This window comes from Merops nubicus, unplaced genomic scaffold, assembly GCF_000691845.1.
Source record: "Merops nubicus isolate BGI_N331 unplaced genomic scaffold, ASM69184v1 scaffold12872, whole genome shotgun sequence".
In the NCBI taxonomy this organism is placed as follows: Eukaryota; Metazoa; Chordata; class Aves; order Coraciiformes; family Meropidae; genus Merops; species Merops nubicus.
Window position 1 is genome coordinate 11,342 of NW_008595694.1, and position 24,097 is coordinate 35,438.

The 24,097-nt window shown below is 45.4% G+C and overlaps 1 protein-coding gene across 1 annotated transcript in view; it reads left to right on the forward strand.

Annotated features, from left to right (window-relative positions):
* The window catches only part of ZSWIM8 (zinc finger, SWIM-type containing 8), a gene marked incomplete at its 5' end in the record, with an annotated part of 32,729 nt that overhangs the window by 7,581 nt on the left and 1,051 nt on the right, over window positions 1-24,097 (forward strand). Inside the window, 18 exons of the mRNA XM_008936149.1 lie at window positions 15-216; window positions 1,092-1,267; window positions 3,714-4,722; window positions 5,618-5,749; window positions 6,703-6,882; window positions 9,508-9,691; window positions 10,253-10,351; window positions 11,239-11,363; window positions 12,674-12,905; window positions 13,680-13,832; window positions 14,588-14,810; window positions 15,000-15,289; window positions 16,041-16,264; window positions 16,559-17,041; window positions 17,636-17,804; window positions 19,979-20,152; window positions 21,592-21,711; window positions 22,661-22,839. Coding sequence (XP_008934397.1) covers window positions 15-216; window positions 1,092-1,267; window positions 3,714-4,722; window positions 5,618-5,749; window positions 6,703-6,882; window positions 9,508-9,691; window positions 10,253-10,351; window positions 11,239-11,363; window positions 12,674-12,905; window positions 13,680-13,832; window positions 14,588-14,810; window positions 15,000-15,289; window positions 16,041-16,264; window positions 16,559-17,041; window positions 17,636-17,804; window positions 19,979-20,152; window positions 21,592-21,711; window positions 22,661-22,839 — 4,354 coding nt within the window. The remainder of the gene's footprint in view (window positions 1-14; window positions 217-1,091; window positions 1,268-3,713; window positions 4,723-5,617; window positions 5,750-6,702; window positions 6,883-9,507; window positions 9,692-10,252; window positions 10,352-11,238; window positions 11,364-12,673; window positions 12,906-13,679; window positions 13,833-14,587; window positions 14,811-14,999; window positions 15,290-16,040; window positions 16,265-16,558; window positions 17,042-17,635; window positions 17,805-19,978; window positions 20,153-21,591; window positions 21,712-22,660; window positions 22,840-24,097) is intronic.

Below are 24,097 nucleotides of genomic sequence, written 5' to 3' on the forward strand. Positions count from 1 at the left end.
TGTTTTATCGACAGTGATGTGAATTCAATGTATCTCTCTTCCACGGAGCCACCAGCTGCTGCTGAGTGGGCCTGTCTCCTGCGTCCCCTGCGAGGAAGAGAGCCTGAAGGAATCTGGAACCTGCTTTCCATTGTGCGGGAGATGTTTAAGAGGCGGGACAGCAATGCAGCTCCTCTGCTGGAGATTCTGACCGACCAGTGTCTCAACTACGAGCAGGTGTTCAGATCTCTTTGCTGCGTAGGGAAAATTCTGGGGCATCAGACATGTGCCTGTGCAATCCATGACCAAATCCAATTTTTTTAACAGTCTGTATGCATTACAGGCATAAGCTAAAAAATCCTAAAAAAAGCCGAAACTCTAAAATGATGTTACAGTTTGGTTTTGTGCTGGTTTAACAATGTCGTGGTGACACTATATCCCCCAAAATACCTCAGTCCTTTTAAGATGCATATATGGAGTCCAGTCTCTCTTGTTCAGCATGTTTGGTTTGGTTTCTGTCCGATGAAGGTGATGTATTTTGTTTAGAAAAATAAAAATTAATCATATATGAGCTGTCATTTTGATAAAAACTGAAGATATACCTTGGGGCCTTGGATCTCTGATTCTTCTGTTATTTGTTGTAGAGGATGTATTTTGTTGGGTTTAAGTAATACATTTCTTGATGTTTTTTAATATAATATTAGGAAAAAAGTTTCCTTTGACAGTTCAGGGCCAGTGATCTCACTCTGTAATACAAATTGCAGTGTAAGTTTCCTAATTGGTTCATCACATACCTCAACTTTGAGCAGGGGAAAGGAGATGCTTCATTTATCACATTTGTTCGCTTTTTCCCTCCGAGTACGAAGGCCTCTAGTCAGAGAACCTCCTGTCACTGTTTTGTTCTTTGGACCTGTGCCTTCTAACCAGAGAAATTTTGAGAGGCTGTTAGTTCTCACAAATAAATACTGCTTTAATGCTTGCAGTTATTTTGGAGTCAAATGAAAACATTGTGCTGGTTACAGATCCCACTTCCTTGTGGCTGTGAGGTTAAGCAAGGGCAGGGGATAAGGTGCTGGCCACAGCACAGCTCCACTGAACATTTCCTTCTGCAGATAACGGGCTGGTGGTACAGTGTGCGAACATCTGCCTCACACAGCAGTGCCAGCGGGCACACGGGGCGCAGCAACGGCCAGTCAGAAGTAGCTGCTCATGCTTGTGCAAGTATGTGTGATGAGATGGTGGTCCTTTGGAGGCTGGCTGTCCTTGACCCAACTATTAGTCCACAGAGGTGAGCACCAGAGTCAGATCCAGTCTCTGTTATTTCTGTGATATTCATGCACACTCAAGCATTTCTTATATCTATTCCTATAGATTTCTTTTATTTTTATCATTTATCACCTCCTTGCCTGTTCAACCAATTAGTTCTTCTGGACTCTGTGGTATGTAAGCTTCAAGGGCACTGTAATTATTTTAAACTTTAATTGCTATTGCTGTTTACTTTTACCAATATCATGTAGTGTGAATAATTTGTTTTCTGAGAGCTCTCTTTTTTTGTGTAGTTCTGCGTTTCAGTGTCCCAGTAGAGAACATTTCTTTGAATAATAACACCTTTCTAATGCTTTCTAAACTTAACTATGCAGCAGTCTAATGCATTTCTGTTTAGCCCAGTCATTTACTGTTTCAAGTGAATGTTCATTTCAAGATGAACCATGACTTGCTTCCTGTGCTCTTAGGGGGTTTATTCTGAGCAGTGTTGGTAAACAGCATCACTGGTGTATGATTTTCAGTTGGTGTTTTTAATTGTCTGAGGAAAAATTGTGAGGCTTCTACGGGTTCCTAAATTGTATTGTGCATTGGTCAATCACTACCATCTTTATTTAGCACTAGCTGAATAAAAGTGGAGGTACTGAGTGCTTCAGCTGAGATACTGTGGTTGGCATTGTAATAGTTTACTTTATCCCTCTAGTCTGCAAAGTGTGGTGTGTGAAATGTATTGAATTAGTTTAATATGCTACCAATGCTCAGGAAAAAATTTTTCAACAAATGAAAGCAGGATGGTATTTTGAATACGGTTACACATTAACAGAATTTGCTTTCTGTGAATTGTGCAACATGAATAAAATGCCCTATGTATGTAAGGTGCATTAGGGACAATCAAATGGATGCAGTTTCTGTCTTGCACAGTTTACAGCGTGAAGTAGCTAAGTATAGGAGATGAACACTAATCAAAACACATAGGAAACTGGGAATGAGGGTTAATATAAACACAGGTATCAATCAGATCACATAGTAAAAGCAGAAGAGATTTTGGGTTTTAATACAGAATGAAGTTGTGCTATGTGTATTCACATTTGAGTTATTTGGCATAGTTCAGATTTGCTCAGATCTCTTACTTGAGCTCATGCATCATTGAAATGCTCCTGCCTGATTACCTGTTCCCTTGGCATTTGAGCAGTCACCAAAAGGAAACCTCCTCTACCCATCCTTGCTGTTCTTTCCAGTGAATCATAAGGAGACTTGCTGCCTCCTTCCTAATTTTATCAGAGGCTTTCATCCTCATGTTACCTTTCCTGAGTAGTTTCCCCTTCTTCTTTTTCCTTCTGAAAATCTGCCCACTGATTAAGCCCTACCAGCCTGCTCCCTTGTTAATTAGTTTCCTTAGCTGAGAAATAGAAGCAGTCCATTTTGTTTAGCCCTTTTTATCCTAATACCCTTTGCACCTAAATTGGATCACACTGTTTTGTTTTGGTTGGTTTGTTTTTGCTTTTGAAAGGAAATCAGAGGGTTGAAGTGTTGGGCTTGTACCTCAGATCTCTGAAATCTGAGGCAGAAACAAGATGGGCAGCTGATGAAGACATTTGGTGCAATTTCTAGAAATGTTTTTTCCTCTTCTTTAGGTAGATCACCCAAACATGTGATCTGTTTGGACTATCTTTCTCATAGGCTCAGGCCCTATGTGAGATTTGGAGCTGGGAAATGCAGAAATGCTTTGTTGTTCCCATGGTGTTACAGGGCACGGGACTAACTGCTGTGTCATATAAGTCTATAGATATATAGTCTATTTACCAGCTTGTTTCTTCCTCAGAGCTATTTGAATGTCAGTTATTTGCTGTCTCGCTTGTTCTATGCCTATGGCTTGCAACAGTTTAGCAGGCTGAGGACAGCCTGCTAAAGCCCAAGTTAAGTTCTAGGGCTCCAGATAGGCATATCAGGGTGAAGAGATTAAGTGCCAGGGAGGTGGATTAGGTGGTCTTGTCTGGCGTTGTGCTTCCCTGCGTAGACCGTTTAGATTGTACTTGTGAATGTCTTGACTGGAGTTGTTCTCTTGGCTGTTTCACAGCTGCTGCAAATTGTTTTATGAAAGTTTCCACGAGCAGTTCCCCGTGGCACTCGCTGGTCTCAGACTGCTGGGGCACACATCACTAATACCTTACCTGGGGCAGGCAAACAAACAGGGCAGACAGGATTTCATTTTCAGCCTTGCAGTCTGTATCATGCTTTCACTTTGGTACTGTTCGTGCTTTGTTTCCATGTTGGGGGCCGGTCTAGGACTTTGTTGTTAACACATCTGCTTCCTTCTTTCAACCTGTCTTCTTACTAATGCTGTCTCTACTTAATTCAGCAGAAGATGGTTCTGAGCAAAAGGAGGAGGTGTTCTGGGAGTTAAGAGGTAGCTTGTCACAGGTGCATTTTGTGTCTGCTTTTCTAACCTGTCCTCTTACCTCTTCTCTTAGGCGCAGGGACCTTTGCTCACAGCTCAGACAGTGGCAGCTGAAAGTCATAGATAATGTTAAGAGGGGTCAGCACAAGAAATCGCTGGAGAAGCTCTTCCAGGGTTTCAAGCCAGCTGTGGAAGCCTGTTACTTCAGCTGGGAGGAAGCTTATCCCATTCCTGGGATCACATACAGCAGCACTGACAAGAAGAACTCCTTCTGTTGGGTGAAGGCCATCCAGCAGAGGAGCTGCCGGTTGCAGTGTGCAGAGACTGCCGGTGAGGCTGGTAGGAGCCACGGACAGGAGCCCGGGGGACCATGTCTGCAGCCCGGGGACAGGCTGCGTCCCTCTCCCCAGGAGCCAGCGGTTCGCCCGAAGGAGCTGACCGGCAAGCGGAAGGTCGCCTCTGAAGCGCCGCAGAGGGCTCTGAGGCGGCTGTCGGCAGAGGGCGACAAAGCCGTGTACAAGACTGCGGCGGGCAAAGCAAAGCTGCCCGTGAGCAAAGGCCTGGCCAGTAAGCACGGCGGGAAGCGCCGCATGAGCAGCGAGGACAGCTCTCTGGAGCCGGACTTGGCAGAGATGAGCCTGGATGACAGCAGCTTGGCTTTGGGGGCAGAAGCCAGCAATACGTTTAGCTTCACAGAAAGTCCACTGAGCAGGAGCTACAGGGACACCTTTGAAGAGGACGGCGGGGTGTACTTCTCTGAGGGGCCTGAGCCCAGTGTCAGGAGCAGTTCTCTGGCCAAGAAGTCGCCCAAGGATCCTGTGGGGGAAATGGGTAGTGGTGATGACGACCTGCCTTCTGCAGATGAGAACGGCGGCGGGGTGAGCCTAAAGCCAGAAGAAGTGGGAGAAAATGGTGCAGCTGGGGGAGGGGATGATGGAGAAGAGGAAGACGATTACCAGGTATATTATCTGAATCCACAAGAGGTAGCCAAGGAAGATGATGACAAAGCTGAAGGGGGAAATGAAGAGGAGCAGGATATATTTGCTGGTATAAAACCTCTGGAGCAGGAGAACCGTATGGAGGTGAGCTCAGTCTGGTTCAAAACACTGTTTTGCAGTTTTACGTATTGTATACATCCTGGTCTCACCCCCCTCCTAGCTGTCAACCTTAACCTAGTATGCTGTTACATCAAGTGCTTAGTTATGCTGTTGTCATACCTGTGTCATAACGTATCATAAGGTATCTACAGTCTTAATGCAGTGGTATCACACGTTTGTTTCCCACAAGCTTGACTTCCTGTTTCTGTGCTAACTTCAAGCGTGTCCCACTTTAGCTGGTCCCATCTCGTACTCCAGGATTTACAAATTTAGGCAAAACAGTATGTGCTTTTTACCTAGTCTTACTCCTGGAAATGGCAAAATTGAGTTGAAATTCAAAATAACTAAGACAGACATGTCCAGCAGGAAAAATTTAAATCCAACTATGTAAGCAGAAATTCCCTGGAAAGCCAGAAACAATCTGTTATTGTTTTACAATTTATTACAGACTGTGTCGCATTCCTGTAATAACCTCAAAATACATTTAGAGCTTGCACACCTGTGTGAGCAAGGAGCTGAAGTGGAGATGCATGGTAGTCTGTCACTTTGTGTTTTAGTTTGTGGTGGGGTTGGTTTTTTTGTGTGTTTTTGTTTGTTTGTTTGTTTGTTTTGTTTTTGGTTTGTTTGTTTTTTAGTTATTCTCTGATCTCTTATTGCACTTAGAGGGAAGATGGGACCTAATGATGTGAACAAATGTTTTTTTATGGCATTGGTTAAAGGAATGGTGGTGAAGGTCCGGGCAAGGAGAACTCTGAGAACACCTACTGCTGAAGTTACTTGTGAATTGTGTTTGCATAGTCTTTGTGACAAGTGCTTTGAGCAGACTAGCTCCAGCCTGGGGGAGTGTGGTTTGAATATGACCATCTGTTCTTTTTTGCAGATCCTGTTTGCCTGTGCAGAGGCCCTCTATGCACATGGATACAGTAATGAAGCGTGCCGCTTAACCGTAGAGCTCGCCAGGGACCTGCTGGCCAACCCTCCAGATCTCAAAGTGGAGCAGCCACCAGCTAAGGTATAGAGAGAGAGCAAGCTTGTCTAGTTTTGGGGGTAGAGAGTAAGTTAGAAGGAATATGTATGATGGATACAACAGCATTCCCAGGCATTTCTCATTTGCTGTGATTCAGGGCCCTTCACTGATGCTTCCTCCGGGATGAACTTCTCTGGATGTCATTAATGTGCCTGGTCATTGTGTGTGCATGGGTGAATAAAAGGGGGGAAAGAAAGTAAAAGGCCGTTCATCAGGACTTGGAGTCTTCAGAAGCTCAAATTCAGTTAAATGATTCTTCACCTTTCCGTAGGCTTCACTGAGAAGCTTGGTTTATCTGTTAAAAGCTGCAGCTCATTTAGCAATCTGTTTTAAAACAATTGAACAAAACACCCTATTTAACGTCAGCTTCAAAGGGTGTTTTGTTCAAGAGATACCTGCTTCTGTGTGCTATGAGATTACACAGCAGCCAAAAGAAATCTTGATTTTTGTGCAGCTCTGCAAGTGACCCTGTTTCTTATGATTCTTTCCAAAATCTTAGCCTCCTGTTTCATAATGTGCACCGCTGGAAATGTTAGAAGTTTTGCTGTTTCGGTATAGAGGGTTGGTGAGGAAAGAAATAAGCAAAAACTTCTTGAAAATCACTTGTAGTGGCACTAGAGTGTTTGTTGTATGGAAGAGTTCCTTTGGAAGGGACAGACATACAACAACTGCACAGACATGCACAGCATCAGTCCAGTAGTGGACACATGTCTTATCAACAGGCCACCTCTTCCACTATGTTGTGCTGGGGTGATAGGGGAAGTAATGATGTTCTTCAGTTACCACTGGGATTTGTGATTCCTCAGCAAAGAGAATAAAATTTAAATGTGTTTCATTCTTTCTCCTATCTACAAATTATTGCAAAGGGTAGGAGGATAAGTGTAGAATAACTTAGGATGATTAAGAAAGTGTCCTGTGACAAATTCCTCTTCAAGCAGGGCAAAAAGAACAAGGTATCAACCAGCAAGCAAACATGGATGGCAACCAACACCTTGTCTAAAGCTGCTTTCTTGCTGACCGTGTTGACCGAGCGACTGGAGTACCACAATCTGGCCTTCCGAATAGGAATGTTTGCTCTGGAGCTGCAGAGACCACCAGCCTCTACAAAGGCTCTGGAGGTATGAAGCATCTCAGGAAGACAGTATCCATAAGCAACATTGTTCTGCTTGAATATTTTTGCTCCTGTGTTTTCCATTTCAACTGCTGGCATTTGGAGATGCTTTTATAGGTTTCCTTGAAATTGATTGCGGTGGGACTAAATGGATTGTGAGCACATCCCATTAGCACATGTTGGTCTACCAGAAAAATTATTAGAAATATCAATTCATCTGGCATTACCTTCATTGATAAGCTCAGCTCTCATGTGCCAACAAGCCTTTGATTTCACATGAAGCTACAGGCTTGAAAATATTTAAATGAGTACAAAATCTTTTATGAATATATTATTTTTATTAGAACACCTTACTTTTTATCTTAAATGCATTTCCAGTTTGCTTGGCTAATCTAGGGAAAATAAAGCCATTTTAAAATGGAATTGTCTGTATTTGCATTGGTTATAGAATCATAGAATCCTTTAGGTTGGAAGGGACCTCCAAGATCATCAAACCCAACCACCGAGCCACCAGGGCTCCAAAGTCCTCTGCCAAAACAGATCAGAATCTGTCAGGGCTGGAAGGGACCACAAGGATCCCCCAGTTCCAACCCCTCTGCCATGAGCAGGGACCCCTCCCACTAGATCAGGCTGCCCAGAGCCTCCTCCAGCCTGGCCTTAAAGACCCCCAGGGATGGGGCCTCAACCACCGCCCTGGGCAACCCATTCCAGGGTCTCACCGCTCTCATGGGGAAGAACTTCTTCCTCACATCCAGCCTGAATCTGCCCACTGCCAGCTTTGCCCCTTTCCCCCTAGTCCTGTCGTTACTCGATAGCCTAAAAAGTCCCTCCCCAGCTTTCTTGTAGGCCCCCCTAAGATACTGGAAGGCCACAATAAGGTCACCTCGGAGCCTTCTCTTCTCCAGACTGAACAGCCCCAACTCTCTCAGTCTGTCCTCACAGCAGAGCTGCTCCAGCCCTCGGATCACTCTCGTGGCCCTTCTCTGGACACGCTCCAGCAGTTCCACGTCCCTCTTGTACTGGGGGCTCCAGAACTGGATGGTTAAATGGTTTGAAACTTATTTCTTAGGCTGAATTGGTTTAAATGTTACATGTCTGAATATTATTGCTCTTGCTGATACCTCATCTGTTGGCAAGTGAATGTATGCACTGTACGGGTGTGTCATTCTGGACCCTGCTTGATTACTATTAGGCTTCCTGTTTAGGAAAAAGAGGTGTCCAATTAAAAACCACCAAAATGATTGAGCGATTGGAGCACCTCTTGTATGAAGACAGGCTGAGGGAGTTGAGGCTGTTCAGCCTAGAGAAGAGAAGGGTCCATGGTGACCTTATAGTGACCTTCCAGTACCTGAAGGGGCCTACATGAAGGCAGGGGAAGGTCTATTCAAAAGGGCTTGTAATGAGAGGACAAGGGGTAATTGTTTTAAACTAGGAAAGGACAGATTTAGACTCGACAGGTGGTGGAGGTCCCAACCCTGGAGTCATTCAAGGTCAGGCTTGATAGGGCCCTGGGTGACCTGACCTAGGTAGAGATGTCCCTGCTTGTGTAGGGAGGTTGGACCAGATGACCTCTAGAGGTCCCTTCCAGCCTAAAACATTCTATGATTCTAAGAGCCTGTCTGTGTGATTTGCAGCCACCTTGCTTTTCACTGCAGGGTTGTGTAGTCTCTGGAGGTGTGTATTGTTGCTAGGAATCCACCAGCTACATTTGTTACACTAATTATCTGTACTTCTTAAGGTCTAATTAGAAGATTGTGAGACTGGCAGTCACTATGTAAAAGAAAACACTTTCCCATATTAAGAATGAAGAGGATGCAGAAATAGCACAGAGTAGTTAAATGTAACGGTCTTCATCCTGGGTAACATGGGTGCTGCCACCCCCATGCCTATTCTTCTGATGTCTCAACTGGGTACATTAATTAGCATAGCATCCTTTCTTCCTACAAATAAGAATAATCACCTTTTCCACTGACTTATCCTTATGTTCTTATAAAAGCTGATTATTTTCTTTTTTTCTTTATGCTTGATCCTGGGTAACATGGGTGCTGCCACCCCCATGCCTATTCTTCTGATGTCTCAACTGGGTACATTAATTAGCATAGCATCCTTTCTTCCTACCAATAAGAATAATCACCTTAGTCAAACACTTCTCCTGATGTTCTTATAAAAGCTGATTATTTTCTTTTTTTCTTTATGCTTGTCAAGAGTGATAATTCGAGTTAAAAAAAAAAGTGTATAAATGTGAGGCAAGACTTGCATTAGATTTGAAAATCTGTGTTCAGCATGAAGAGAAGGGTAAAGGTAGCTAGGGTGCTAAGCGTTGCTGTAGTTTAATGATCCAGTAAAGACTATTGCTTTATGTATAAGGAAAAATGGTCCACTGCCCACAGGATCTGTGCTGATGACAGCTGCTTCTGTTTCCTTGTGGCTAATACCAGGTGAAGCTGGCATATCAGGAGTCTGTGTGTTCAGGATGAAGAGAATGGTAAAGGTAGCTAGGGTGCTAAGTGTTATAGCATATAGTTTAATGATCCAGTAAAAACTATTGCTTTATGTATAAGGAAAAATGGTCCACTGCCCACAGGATCTGTGCTGATGACAGCTGCTTCTGTTTCCTTGTGGCTACTACCAGGTGAAGCTGGCATATCAGGAGTCTGAGATTGTTGCCCTCTTAAAGAAGATTCCCTTGGGCACCACTGAGATGAACACTATTCGAGGAAGGGCAGAAGAGCTGCGAGAAGGGACGCTCTGTGATTACCGGCCCGTCCTGCCGCTGATGTTGGCCAGCTTTATATTTGATGTCCTGTGCACTCCAGGTACTGTGTGCTCTGGCTTCAGTGTTCAAAGCCTGTGTTCTGAGATGCCAGCTCTTGATGGGACTGTCAAGAGGGACTGTCTTCTATATAAGAGCAACCTAATCTTGATTCTTCGCACACTGTTGCTTACACTGCTCTCCATGATGCTTCAGAGGGGCTTGGTGCCTCAGTGGAACAATGTCTACGTCTGCTTACATTTAAAAACCACTGGACACTTACCACATTTCAGCACTCTGTGTGTGTTTGTAAAATAGTTACAAATAACTAACTTTTCTACTCTTACATTGGTTATATTCAGAGGAAGCTAATATAAACCTAGTATTTAAAAAAGAACACGACAACCTGGGCTGACTTGGCAATATACCTGCCTGCTTTGGAGCCTTCTGAGTGTAGAAAGGGGAAAAAAAAACCCAACAAGACAGCGTTGTGGTCTTGAAACTGGTACAAGGCTAAAAGCAGGACCACGGGAAGCTCTGCAAATTCAGAAATCTCTCAGAAATGGCTTTTGCCTTGAGGTCCTTGTCTTGAAAGCCGAGTATTAATTCTATTGTCTTCTTTCAGTGGTTTCTCCTACAGGCTCTAGACCCCCAAGCCGTAATTGGAATAATGAAATGCCTGGAGATGAAGAGCTTGGTTTTGAGGCAGCTGTTGCTGCTCTTGGTAAGAATCTTTTACAAGAAAAGTCTTTGCTCACACGTTCTGTATCCTGCCTCATTTTGGATGGTGAGAGTTAGTAGTTCATTCCAGGTTGGTAGAGAAATGAAAGTGTTTGCTCGGTTTGTCAGAACCAGGATGCAGAAGGATTCTTCATGCCAGGGTTGAGTTGCCTTTGCAAAACTGTGAAAAATGGAAAGGGGATAGGGGCAGGAACTGAATGTTAAAGCAGTAACATGAATTCTAGCTTTCTTCTTGCTCTGTTATCGAAGATGTATTGCCTGGTCTTTAATGGAGAGAACAGAAGGGAGTTGTTTCAGAAGAGGTTAGATAATAATAATGAAAGACTAGCAGGATTACTCTCAAGCATTATCATACAATTCAGGATCATAGCATAATACCAGATTCCCACCTCATTTATCAGCTTCAGTAACAAAGCAGTATACATAATATATCTATTATGTTGACAGTTTGCATGCTGCTTTAAAACAGGCATACAAAAAGGAACAGAATGGATTAAACAAGGCCTGTCCTCTGTTGCCTCATCTCTGAATTGGGGAGGATGAGTTCTTTATGGTGTAGGAATGCTGACTTGTAGCACCTGCAGAAACTAGAAAAGTTTGTTACAGGATGAACTTGTGGCCTTGCCTGGAATCTTTTCCTGTGGCATATGAGGATCTGGTTGTTCTGACAGTTGTAACAAGGTTGGTATTCTGGGGACAAACAGCAGCTCCTGTTTATTCAGTACTTATTTCTGAAGTGAACAGAAAAATGGGGAGAGGAATCTTCTTTTTGACAGTGAGGTGAATAAAATAGGCTGAGGTATAGATGGTACTCATGATGTGGTATGGTCCCATAGGCTCACTTGTCTCTTCATCCCCTGTTTTCTGCAGGCATGAAAACAACTGTCAGTGAAGCAGAACATCCTCTGTTGTGTGAAGGTACCCGAAGAGAGAAAGGGGATCTGGCACTAGCCCTGATGATTACTTACAAGGATGATCAGTCCAAGCTGAAGAAAGTGAGTTTCCCTTTAACAGGGGAGAGGGAGATGCAAAGGAGCAATGCTTGGGTTTTGATGGACTTGATAGTTTTGCCAGTGAGCATAAGCTGTTGTGTCATGTGCTGCTGATTTACAAGCTATGCTGTGGTATTTTTGTTCTTCCACTGATGCAGAATCTGATTGTGCATTGCCCTGGGAGAGGCACGCTTGCCGTAGGTTTCTTCAGGTCCAGTCCAGAGATGTGATCTTACTGCATTTAATGCTTTTGCTCACCTGCTAAAACAAGTCCCTTGTCCCAGGGCTTTTCAGTGTGCACTGTGCGTGTGGCCTGGGGATTGACTCTGTTCTTCTACAGGGATATTGGCTTGCAGAACAGTATATCTAGCACAGCCTTTGTTTCTTAACCTCTCACCTCTTTGCTGTGTTAGTGCAGTCCACCTATGTCTTAATTTCCCATGCAAGAGAGATAGTAAAACTCTGCCCTTCCACCCTCAAGGAGGAAAAAATACCAAAAACTGGTGAAACTTCAGGAAGGATTTTATTAATATTTCATATTCAGAAACCTACCCAGCAAGAAAATTGTTACTGTCTTTCTGTCTCCCAGAGGAGAAGCACTTTGGCTCTACTGTCCTCCAGGGAATAGCAAGGACACTGTGATATCAGTCACCTGTAAATAAGTGCTCTGTCACATTTGTGGTGTTAATTTCCTGTGGAGAATGAACAGTAGAAATGGACAAACCCATAAAATGTGGTCATGCATTGTTACCCAATTATGTAATAAATAAAGAGAAGGAAGTGTTATTGTAGGCTGGTAGAAGGCAGTTTCTCTGCTGGCTTTACCAGTTTCTCAGTAATGGTATGACAGGATTTTTTGAGTGATGAGCACAGATTGTGATACTTAAACAATATGTAATGACTGGCAGAACTCAAAAAAGTAAAGCCAGTGGCTATTTGAAATGAAAATGGGAATACTACTGAGTATGAATCAATCTTTGCTTCCTCAGTAATACAGACCATGTGGCTCTCAACTGTGCATTGCTGATCATCAGTGCAGGAAGACAATGTAAGACACTCTATTTCTAGAGAATAAGCTTTTTATCCAACAAAGAGAATTTATTGTCCACTAGAAATCAGTGCAGAAAGACAATGCCTACTTTCTAGAGAATAAGACACTCTATTTCTAGAGAATAAGCTTTTTATCCAACAAAGAGAATTTATTGTCCACTAGAAAGCTGATTTGGTTCTTTCCCTCTATCTTAGTGTAGTGCTTGTCCTCTTACCCTTCTGCTAAGCTCTTTTGATTTTTTTTTTTTCCCTTACTGTTAAAGATTTTAGACAAACTCCTGGACAGAGAGAGTCAAACTCACAAACCACAGACTCTGAGTTCCTTCTACTCATCCAGCAAGCCTACAGTAGCAAATCAAAAATCTCCTTCCAAACACGCTGCCCAGTCCACTGCAGCTATCCAGCAGCTTCCAGGGACTTCTGTCACTCAGCAAGCTGCTGTAAGCACTGCAGTCCAGAGCAGTCCTGAGAACTTTGTGGAGAAGAGTACACAGGGTAAGAGGTGCTCTGCAAGGGCTATGCTGAAAACCTTCTGTTATCAGTGCAAAACTGGAACTGTATGTTTTTGTCTGTTTTGGGAAGTAGTCAGAGCGATTATATCACCATCTGTCTGTTTGGTTGTTACTGGAATGTCATTTCCTCATTATCTGACTGAATCCATTGACATACACATTCTTGTTGCATAGAAATCCAAGCTAATTTTTAGGTTTTCCTATCTTGAACCAGTTGTATAACCAGTTAACATAATAATACTGTGTCTCCCATCTTTTAGGTTTATATTACAGAGGTGCAGGATTTCAAAAAGTTACACAATGAGTCAGGTGCCTTCAGGCAAGATAAATAAGATTACTGAAGGTTATTGGACATAGATGTGGCTTTCTTCAAGCTGTGCCTCCACTTTGGTGACAGCACATAGAGCAGCATTTAGTGGAAAGCACATGCTCTTTTAACTCTTCCCAAAGTGATCAATACTAGCTGAGGATGGCTGCAATAAGATTAGTGTTGCTGGAGCATTTTTATTTTAAAGTTTTCCTGTAGATGCTGAAAAATTTCCAAATCTTGAATTGTTAAGATTAAGTTATTTTGGCCTGCTATCAGATGATGTGCTTAATACAGAAAGAAAACTGAGATAATCCTGCTCATAAATAACATTCCTTTTATAAAAATCCTGCATCTTTTGATGTTTCTATCTTTTAAATAGCCACATCTGGTTTTAGAGGTACAGAAACAAACCATAATGTTTGCCTTGTCACTGTCCTGTTTATGCAGAGAGCTCTCAGAGGTCGCCCTGTGAGCCAGCTGCAGAGGCCACTGTCTTGAAACAGGAGGGAAAGGTCCCCAGTCGTCTGGCCCTTGGAAGCCGCGGCGGATACAACGGGAGGTGCTGGGGTTCACCTGTCAGGCAGAAGAAGAAACACACAGGTGAGAACAGACTAGCTCATACAGGATCTACCACTGTGCTAGGCAGCCTGCTGGGCCTTTGGCAATTCCCTCCCTCTTTCATGTCACTTGTCGGCCTTTCCTTTACTACAGAAACAGCTGATGGTCTCTGAGGTGTTTGGCAGGGAGAAATAGGTTTTGCTCCACAGATTTCCTGTCCCCTTTCGTATGGCAAGTTACTATACCTTTCTCACACCAGATATGCTCTGGGTGCTGGATTAGGTATCTGAAGTGGGATGACTGCTGGGCTCTGGGAGCACAGCACTATGCTCTTGGCTTCTGCCTGTCTATGTTTCTGTTGAGAAGGATGTAATTTAGAGGCTGAGGATGTGAGGAACCCTTGTGTAAATTGTGCAGCATTATACTAGGAGGTTCTTCTTCATACTTACACAATCTGCAGAACTTGACTTTGTAGGTATACGTATATTTTCTTGTTATACTCTACCAGAAAGCTCGGCAGTTGGAATTGAGGGGCTGGGATGGTGTGAAAGGTGAAGTAAAGATGCATTGTTCTTGGACTCTTCTGCTTTTTAATTTGAGAACTGAAAAATGACACTGGTATCTGTGGCCAAACTGACTAATTTAATCTCTCTTAATTTGAGAAGTTGTATGCCTGGCAGCTGTCACTGACGATACTGGTCTTAGTTGGGACTGTAGGTGATGTGGCTAGGAGTTTCCCTACCTGCAGTAAGTTTGCCAACCCTAGTGACATTACTGTGTTGGTTCTGGTGTTGTAGGCATGGCTAGTATTGACAGCAGTGCTCCTGAAACCACCTCTGACAGTTCTCCAACACTCAGTCGGCGTCCGCTACGTGGAGGATGGGCAACAACATCCTGGGGCAGAGGACAGGACAGTGACAGCATCAGTAGTTCTTCAAGTGATTCGCTGGGATCTTCCTCTTCCAGTGGCAGTAGGAGAGCCAGTGGAGGAGCCCGTGCAAAGACTGTGGAGGTTGGCAGGTAATGAATAATACCAACGCATGGGGACAACCTCTAGGCCTGATGCTAGAGAGTTAGCCCGACTGCATCAGGAAGTACTCCCTTGGGAGAGTTTGCTTTGGTTCCTCAGGACCCTAAAGGCAGGAACTCTGCTCGTGGACTTGGGGTACTTGTTGCTGTTTGAAAGATTCCTCCATCTTTTTCTTCTAGATATAAAGGGAGGCGGCTGGAGAGCCATGCTCCTCATGTCCCAAACCAGCCCTCAGAGGCAGCTGCTCACTTCTACTTTGAATTGGCCAAGACAGTCCTTATCAAAGCAGGTGGAAACAGCAGTACCTCTATCTTCACCCACCCTTCCTCCAGTGGTGGGCACCAGGGACCACACCGCAACCTTCATCTCTGCGCCTTTGAGATCGGGCTGTATGCACTAGGGCTGCACAACTTCGTGTCCCCCAACTGGCTCTCTCGGACTTACTCCTCTCACGTCTCTTGGATCACAGGTTACAGCAAATCTTTATCAGGAAGCTTACTTTTGGCCAGGGAGGAGGGGAGGGAGGCAACCTTATTCCCAAAAATGGTGATGCTGATGTGCTGTGGTAGCCGTATAAGCTACTGGCACAGCTGGCAGTAGAAGCTGAGCATCAGTGATTTACAGAGTGGTGCTTGCTTTGGCCTGTGAAGTTGTTGGTTCTTGTTTGCAATGTGTAGTCTTCAAAGTCATGGACCACTTCTCACACAGAGACTGTTTTTAACTTCTCCTTCAGGGGTCTGCTGAGGAGACAGACATTTGTCAAGTCTGAAAGTGCTCTTTGGCTGTGTTCAGCATTTCAGTTTCCTCCTCCTGTTTGCTTTCAGACCTACTACCTTCTTTCTGTCCATATGGCTTTTAGAGCCTGAAAAACACACCCGTGAAAAGTCATGTTTTCCTGACATAATGAAAATAGAGTGACAGTCCAGGCTGTGGTTTGTGGCTACTAAAATCAGCTATCAGTTCCTCTCACTGCCTCAAATGCTGAACTTTGATAATGGTACCCTCACAATGGTACCCTCCCTCACTGCTTGCTTATTGAGGGCTCTTGCCTGTCCTGTGTTTTGGGAGGAGGAGCCTAAATTTGACTGGAAGCCTAACAGGAGCAACTGGGCTCTGTTGCTGCTTCTGAAGGAAGTGAGGAGTGCACTTGCTGTCGTGGGAACCTGACTGGAACTGTACTGGGCATACAGTGATGTGAGAGTCTTCTCTCTTCCTCTTAGGGCAGGCCATGGAGATTGGTAGTGCAGCCTTGAACATCTTGGTGGAGTGCTGGGATGGACATCTGACTCCTCCAGAGGTGGCATCACTGGCAGATAGAGCTTCACGGGCCAGAGACTCCAACATGGTGCGAGCAGCTGCTGAACTGGCACTCAGCTGCCTGCCCCATGCCCATGCCCTGAACCCCAATGAGATACAGAGGGCTCTGGTGCAGTGTAAGGAGCAGGTGAGCATCACATGGGGGTGGGCCAGCACAAGTCAATTACGAACATCAGGGATGTGCTATTACTTGTGGGATTGGCTCCTTTGTTCCACTGGACAGACATAATCCCAGCTCTGTGGATTTGATATGTTCCATAAATAACTCTGGTTATTCTGCTGCATAGTTGTGAACTGTCTGCGCCCTGTAGTGTCTGTCAGTCATTTTAGAGCACCTCATACTTTTCCCCTGCTGTAGTTTTGCCTTCTTGTGTCTCTGGTTTTGCATTCTTCACTTCTGCTCTTCTTTCTCTGCCCCCAGGACAACCTGATGCTGGAGAAGGCCTGTATGGCTGTAGAAGAGGCAGCCAAAGGAGGCGGCGTGTACCCAGAAGTCCTCTTTGAAGTAGCTCACCAGTGGTACTGGCTTTATGAACAGACCGTTGGTGGAACCCCAGCCCAGAGAGAAGGTGCCACTGGCTGCAGTGCCAGTGGTGCACGGGCTGCCTCTGAAGCAGCACGTGGGTTGGCAGACAACCGGGTGAGCACCGAGCCGACCACTGTAACGGTGGCAGCTGCGGTGACTGCAGCAGCGACGGTCATGCCGGTGATATCTGTGGGGTCAACCATGTACCAGCAGCACACGATGGCGGGGCCGGCGATGGCACACACGCACACGCAAGGTCTCCATCCTTACACCACCCTTCAGACTCACATCCCCTGTAACCCCCAGTACCTTGGACACACTATCCAGCACATGCCGCGCCCAGCTGTCTTCCCTGTCCCTGGCTCGGCGTACCCGCAGGTGAGTTTTGCCTGTGCCTTCTCCATTCACAGTGACTGTGTGTGGCTGGTATGTCAGACTGGGAAGAGTGTGGGACTCAGACCTGCTGTGGCATGGGGTCTAGCTTCTGCTTTCACTTGCTTGCTGGTTTGTGATACTCACTGTGGCTCTCCAGCTCACCTTTTGTATAATAAGGAACCTTCTGTGGGTGCATTTAAAGTCTCAAGAGAATATAGAATATAATACATCAATAGTTTTAAATCTCTGTTGCTCTATAGTTTCTCAGAAGGCACTGGACAGAAAGCTTGTCTTCTTGACAGCTTGCAATCTGAATAGCGACTACAGAGGAAAAAACAACGTTATTTTAACTCCTACCTGGTTTTGAAAGTTCTTGGACTGTTTTTCTGCAAACTGATTAGATTAAAACCGAGGAGGATCAAGCAGATGTAATGGTCATGTGGTCCAGGGTAGTTTCTCTGCTGCTTCTTCCTGTGCTTCCTCCTTCCCTTCAAATTGGACTTCCCATGCTCTGGGGTTTGTGTAGGGACGTCGTGTTTTGGACGACTTCTGAATGGTCAAAGTGAAGACGATTGTTATTTATCTTCTGTTTTCTAGGGTGTCCATCCAGCATTCATAGGAGCGCAGTACCCTTACTCGGTGACAACACCGTCGCTGGCAGCTACAGCAGTATCATTCCCCGGCGTGCCTGTCCCGTCCATGACGCAGATTGCGGTGCACCCCTACCACAGCGAGACAGGGCTGTCACTGTCTTCCAACGTAGCGAGTAAGTGTGGCAGCTCTGGGCTCTGTGGAGCACTGACTTCCTCACTGTGCCTCCTAGCTGTACCTCAGTCACGCCCCGCTCCTCACTGACCACAGGTGGAATCAGGGTTCTTGCCAAATCCTAAAGATGTGCATTCTCAGGGGTACTAGGATTCATAAGGGGGTCTGATTCAGCCCGTGGAGCTTTAATTTCTGTTTGGCTAAATTTCCACTATGAGTTTATTTTGGCCCCTGAGACTGAAGTGTGTGTGGAGCCCTCCTGGCCTTTCTGAATTCTAATTTATGAAAGCTTTATTCCTTCCCTCTCCTTTGGGTGTGGTGAGCATAGATTATCTTGAGCAGGCTCTTGTGGTTCCTTTGGGTCGGATGGATAGAGAGTGCAGGAAGCAGGCAGACTTCTGCAGCAGTAGCACTCATAGATGTCTTTCCTGCCCCACGGGACTGGTGGCAGCCGGTACCCAAAATGTGGAACTTCCGTAGAGAGGACAGGTGTTCTGCCAGGAGCAAGTCAATGGCAGTCTGAATGGTTGTTTGTATGTTGTACTGGGGCTATGTGGTATTGAAGATCTACCCAGTAGTGTGCAGCACTGAAACAGCAGATGTTGACTGAATTGTGGACATGCTCTCAAGCCATGGGGTTTTGCACCAGTGGGTGATGGCTGACCCGGGCTCTGTTGTCCTCTCACTGGAGAGGCTGTGATGTTTGCCTACTTATGCATTCTCTTATGAGTGCTTCGTACTGGTCACCAGGGCAACCAGGTACCAGAAGACTGCTGCCTGGGAAAATGCTTAAGAACGGTGTTGGCCTCCGTTATATCTCTATATGGAGATTATGAGGAGAATCTTTTAAGTTATTTTTATCTTGCATGTTGATGACAAAAAGCCACCACAAAAGCAAAGAGAATAGTCCTGAAGGCCTCAGGATCTGAAGAGCGCCCTTTGCTGACAGCCTTAGTCTTGGGCTGATGCTGAGACTCTGAATTGTGAGCAATCGTTTCTATACTCCTCCAAAGAGTTGTGAATCTTCCAGAACTGCCAGGTCATCCTAGAACAGAAAGGAAAAAATAACCTCGCCCTTTCCAGTTGCCATTGTTTATGGCTTGCATAAACTTCTGTTTTCAGTTCTGAAAAAAATGTTTCACTGTTCCTGGAGTACATAATCACATGACAACACTTGAGCTCTGGCAGCAATTCAGCTCATTCTTACAGATTATTCTCCTTGGCCAGACTTCAAATGCAGCGTGGATTTTGCTCTGCTTTGTGGGTTGTTTGGCACTGTGTGTCAGCTTGGTTGAGGTCAAGCAGATCTTTCCCAGGAAGCATATGATTCTCAGGTATTCACCAGTAAACATTTAAAAAAAAAAAAAAAAAATGCTGGAGGTGGCAGGGGAAGAAGAGAAATTGAAACTTGGAGCATTGCCCAAGCTGATGTGGTAGTGCCACAGAGAAGCTGTGAAATAAGGGTAACAATGTGCACACACCTAGTTATGGCATCTCTGCTCTGGAGTTCTCAAGCAAACTTTGTCTTTTCCTCTCCGTACCTTTCTTGATTTTGCCTGTGCTGTTTAAGTGCCTGAAGATGACAGCTTCTGAAGTTTCCTTGATGGTTTTGGTGTGTATGCTGGCTGCTCTTTCCAAGGATGGAGTGGAGACTAGCCACCAGTAACACTCTTCCCACGTGCTAGCTGGATGGAGCGATATCCATCTTACAGCAGAACTAGAGGAACCTCACAATGTTGGACTTGATCTTTGAATGACTTAATACTGTTCCTGATCAATGATATTCCTCAACAGTTTCTCATCAAGTGTAGGTGCTCACATGCTTGTTTTCTTGCACAAGAAATCAGAACCAGGCATGTCATTTAATATTAGCAAAAACCTTTTGGTCAACACTTGTATTTACATGTAAAAGGTGGATGATGTGCATGTTCATGAAAGACTGCAAAAGAGATGGACAAGCATGTAACTGACCCCTTCAGGCCCAGCTTGCAAACAAAATAGTGATTTATTCCTAGCTCATTGTATTTCAGTTGTAAGTCTCTGATTTTTGGTTGCTGTATTGCTCTGTTTAAGAGAATGGAACACTACAGTGGCAGGGGGCGGTGGAAGACGATGACCCAAGTAAACCTTCTTTTAGGCTGGTGGGTCCTAATGCTGCTGTTTTGCTCTCTTCAGTAGGAAGTGTCCATGCAGGATCAACGTTCCCAGCGATTCAGGGAGCTTCCTTGACAACTCTGTCCTCACAGCCCAACTCCCTTGTTACAGGGGGTTTTCCTGCCGAGGATGAGCAGCACAGTCAGCCTGTGAGCCCCCAGGGTCTACACTACCTCCACTCCGCATACCGAGTTGGTAAGGATGGCCAAATGGGTTTCTGTGGCCCCCTCAAGAGGGATTCAGGGCAGGGCTGCAGGTTTTCACTGTCTTCTGGCAATTACTGCATCTGTTGGGAGTGGTGGCATCTTAGCCACATGGAGAAAGCCAGTTCATGTTCACATGTGGAGACTAAAAATGGAGGCAAAGGAATAGATGATTGAACAGTTGCTGTTGACAGCCATCAGAGTAGAAGAGAAAGCCAAGTGGGTTAGAGTTGGGAAGAGTCTTGCCTTTCAGGAGTGTTACAGACTGGAGTACAGAAAAAGGAGTGTGTACAGAAGGGAGTCTGGATAGGACTCTGAGGATGTGGTTGTGGAAGTTGTGACTGTGTGAAAAAAAGTGAGTTCAGCTCCTGATGCTCACAGATGGTGAAGGCACACTTCTAGTGTAGTAGCACCTGTTGAGTCTTCAGAAGCACAGAGGGGTATCCCTGTGACTTTTCCACTTGGGTTAAGACTGACATGGTGGGAACTTAGATTTTGTAGAGAATGGGTGTGTAATTGGCATTCCTTTCCCAGTCACTGTAGTTAGGAGGAAGTAGAGTCTCTGCCTGAACTGCCATTGGTACAAGGATGTCTTAGGGTTTCTGATTGAGCTTAGATTGCAGTAAGTTACTTGTACACAGTCATGGTCCAACCCAGTAGATACCTGAGAAGGGTGGAGGGAGCAGCTGAAATAAGCAAAGCCAGCACAGGGAAGCAAATGGAGAAGCAGCAAGGAAATGGGAGGAAGGTTATCTAGAGGTTGCTTGAGTTTTTTAGTTGAAAGCTAGAGAAGAAAGTACTTGTTAGCCAGAAAGGGGTGCAGATGTTATTGGAAAGATTGCAGTGGTAAGTGGTAAGCCATGACAGGCTAAATAGCAGAGAAGTGGGGGCAGGGAAGAGGGTGTGGAAGATCAAGACATGGTACCTGTTGGTATTTTAAAACTTTTTAAATGGGAGGATTTGCACGAAGAACTGTAATGGAATAAGTTAAATGTTTGCAGATTGATAATACTGCAGCTCAGTGTTGGCCTCTGGCCCTTGCAGCTGGGGAAGTTGATTTGGGTAGCTTCTCTGGTACAAAATGTGGAGCAAACGCATTGCTTTCAGGACACCTCTCATAGTACAGCCTCTGGGGTTATCTGCTTGATTTTGCTGTAGGTGCTAGTGGAGTGTCCCTTTGCAGCTATAGTGAGGTGTGATGGCTGTGCAGATTTCTCAGCCTGGAGCAGCAGATCCAGATGTTCTTGCAGATACTTCCTGTGGCGACAGGCTCTGAGATGAGCCTTCCATTTCTTTCTGAGCTCTTTGCAGATGGGGAATTTTCTGCTGATGAAGGGCAGGCCAATCATGTTGTGTTGCAGTGAGTGAAGTGCTACACTAAGTCTTACTGGGCAGAAGTGCTGCTTGACTCTGGCTGCCCCTTTCTCACAGGGATGCTGGCTCTGGAGATGCTTGGCCGAAGAGCTCACAACGACCACCCCAACAACTTCTCCCGCAGCCCACCCTACACAGAGGATGTAAAATGGCTCCTTGGGTTAGCTGCGAAGTTAGGTAAGGCTCAGAGCAGTACTTCAGCAGAATTCCACTTGCTGGGACTTGGACTATGGTGGGAAATAGCTCTTCAAAGAGTGAAACTTCAAAGATCGGGTGAGCCTGATATCTGGTCCCATTTCTGAAGATACCTGCTGCTCTTTCATCCTGGCAGTTGTCCCATTTCTGGGTTCTGTAGGCATGCTGTTGAATTTTGAGGCACTGGATGAAGTGCATGGGGCTGGACAGGGCTCAGAGCTTGTATCTCTTCCATTCTATCACAACAACTTTTTCTTTTCCCTTTCCACTATCTTGTAGGTATTCCTCTTTCTTATGTATATACACACCTTCTGTGAAGTCCTTGTATAGCAACGGGTGCTCAAACCACCAGTTGTTTGGGTTTTGGTTTTTGGTTTTGCTTCCACCTTCCTCTTGGATCTTTTTTGTCAGCATTTTTTTTTTTTTAAAATTATTTCATCAGTGGTAAAAACTTGAAAAAATAATCACCCTCTGCAAACAGCCTGTCTAGTGGCAGGACTTCTCCTACTGCTGGGGGAGCTCCACTGTAGACAGCAGTGGGGAAGCTTGACTGTCTCCAGCCTCCCTAAGACCCGAGTGCTGGCGCTGCAGATGCTTGCTAGATGGGCAGGTAAGAAGCAGTGGGAGGAGGTGCAGCGTATCCTTGCCTCTGTAGCTCCCTGGCCACATCAGTTTTCTTTCACATCCCCTTTAAAGATGGATGAACTGGGAATGTCAGTGACTGAGATGGTACCTAGCCTCTACTCAGACCTGATGAATATATTGGAATATCATCTTGTCCCCACGAGCTTGCTAGACTAGGCCCCAGGCCTGCTGGAGGATACATTACACTGAGAAGAAGGTGCTTCTAATCCAGGTTCTTGCTGGGAAGTACTTGATTTCTTGTGTGTCTCTTCCCTTAACACTGTTGCTCTGACTTCTTCCTGTGCAGGTGTAAACTACGTGCATCAGTTTTGCGTTGGTGCGGCCAAGGGCGTGCTGAGCCCTTTTGTGCTCCAGGAGATCATCATGGAAGCTCTACAGAGGCTCAACCCTGCCCATGTGCACAACCATCTGCGCACCCCAGCCTTCCACCAGCTGGTGCAGAGGTGCCAGCAGGCTTACTTGCAGGTAATGTGTGGCCTGTCTTCTTGCCTGTCAAAGCTGCCAGGCCATAGCCTGCCTTGCAAGTACTGCCTGTGTGTGTGCAGAGGGGACAGGCCTTGGGTGCTGGTGGCTGAACTGCTCTGTTGCCTGATGCATGGCTCCCCCGCAGCAGGGACTAGAATAGACATCACGTGCCTGTACAGAGGCTGCATGCAAAGGACCTCATTGTACTGCTTCTTCCAAGGCCTTTAACCTCCTGTGCTCACCATGAAGGATGGAGTGGTTCGGTGTTCCCTGTCCTCTTTCTTCCTCCAAATGCTACCCCTGCCTTTTAACTTACGTACTTTTTCTTCGCTGTGTTTTCAAGCCTGCTGCCCACATCTGTTCCTAGCCTACCTTTTTTTTTTCTTTCCTTGTTTGTAGCCTGTCTCCCCCTTATCATGAAGTCCTGACCTGGCTGCCTGGTGTGCCAGTACTGGCACTAATTGTGCCACTAATAGTGGAAGTGGCCTGGTCAGCTATCAGTACAGATGAGATATCTTAGAATTTATTAAAACCAGGGCCAGGTGTGTTTCAGTGAGCCAGCTGGAATATCAGAGCTGCTTATTCCTTAAAGCAGTGTAAACAGGACAGCCCACGTGTATCTACTTATCCTGAACAAATTACCAGAAGGGTGATTCTGTAGGTGTACTGTCCAGGTTGGATTAGCTATCTTATCCCCTACGTGGTATCTTTTGAGAAATGACAGCTTCTTCACTGAAGCTGGGTTTTTCTGAACTATGTTAGAGAAACAGATTTTTCAAAAGCTGGACCTGAATTTTTTGGGCCTTAGTTGAGAAGCCAGTGGAAGTGACAGTGGTAAGCCTAGAGATATTTTGTAGCAACTTACTCTAAGCCTTACTCCTTCCATACCCCTTGGCAAAGGAGATGACCAATGAACATGCTGGGTCCCCGTGTATATAACCTGCCAAATGAATGAATCGTGTGAGGGTCAGATGCTGGTGCGTGGTGGTGCAGAGTGTTGGGGGCCCTTTGGAGAGAACACCTGCTGATAGTATGTGGTGCATTTTGGTGCTCTGAGGGGACACTAGCCTGGGCTGTGTTAGGGTGTAAGATAGAGCACCGCAGTCTTTTGAGCTAGCTCTGCTCTGTCAGAGCCTCTGAGTCTTGGGACCTCTGGTGGGGTGACAGGATCATGTGACATATCACCCTAGGAGCTCTTGAGTGCTACACTGAGTGTCACCAACATGTGGGTGGTAAGCAAGTCCCTGAAGGCTCTTTC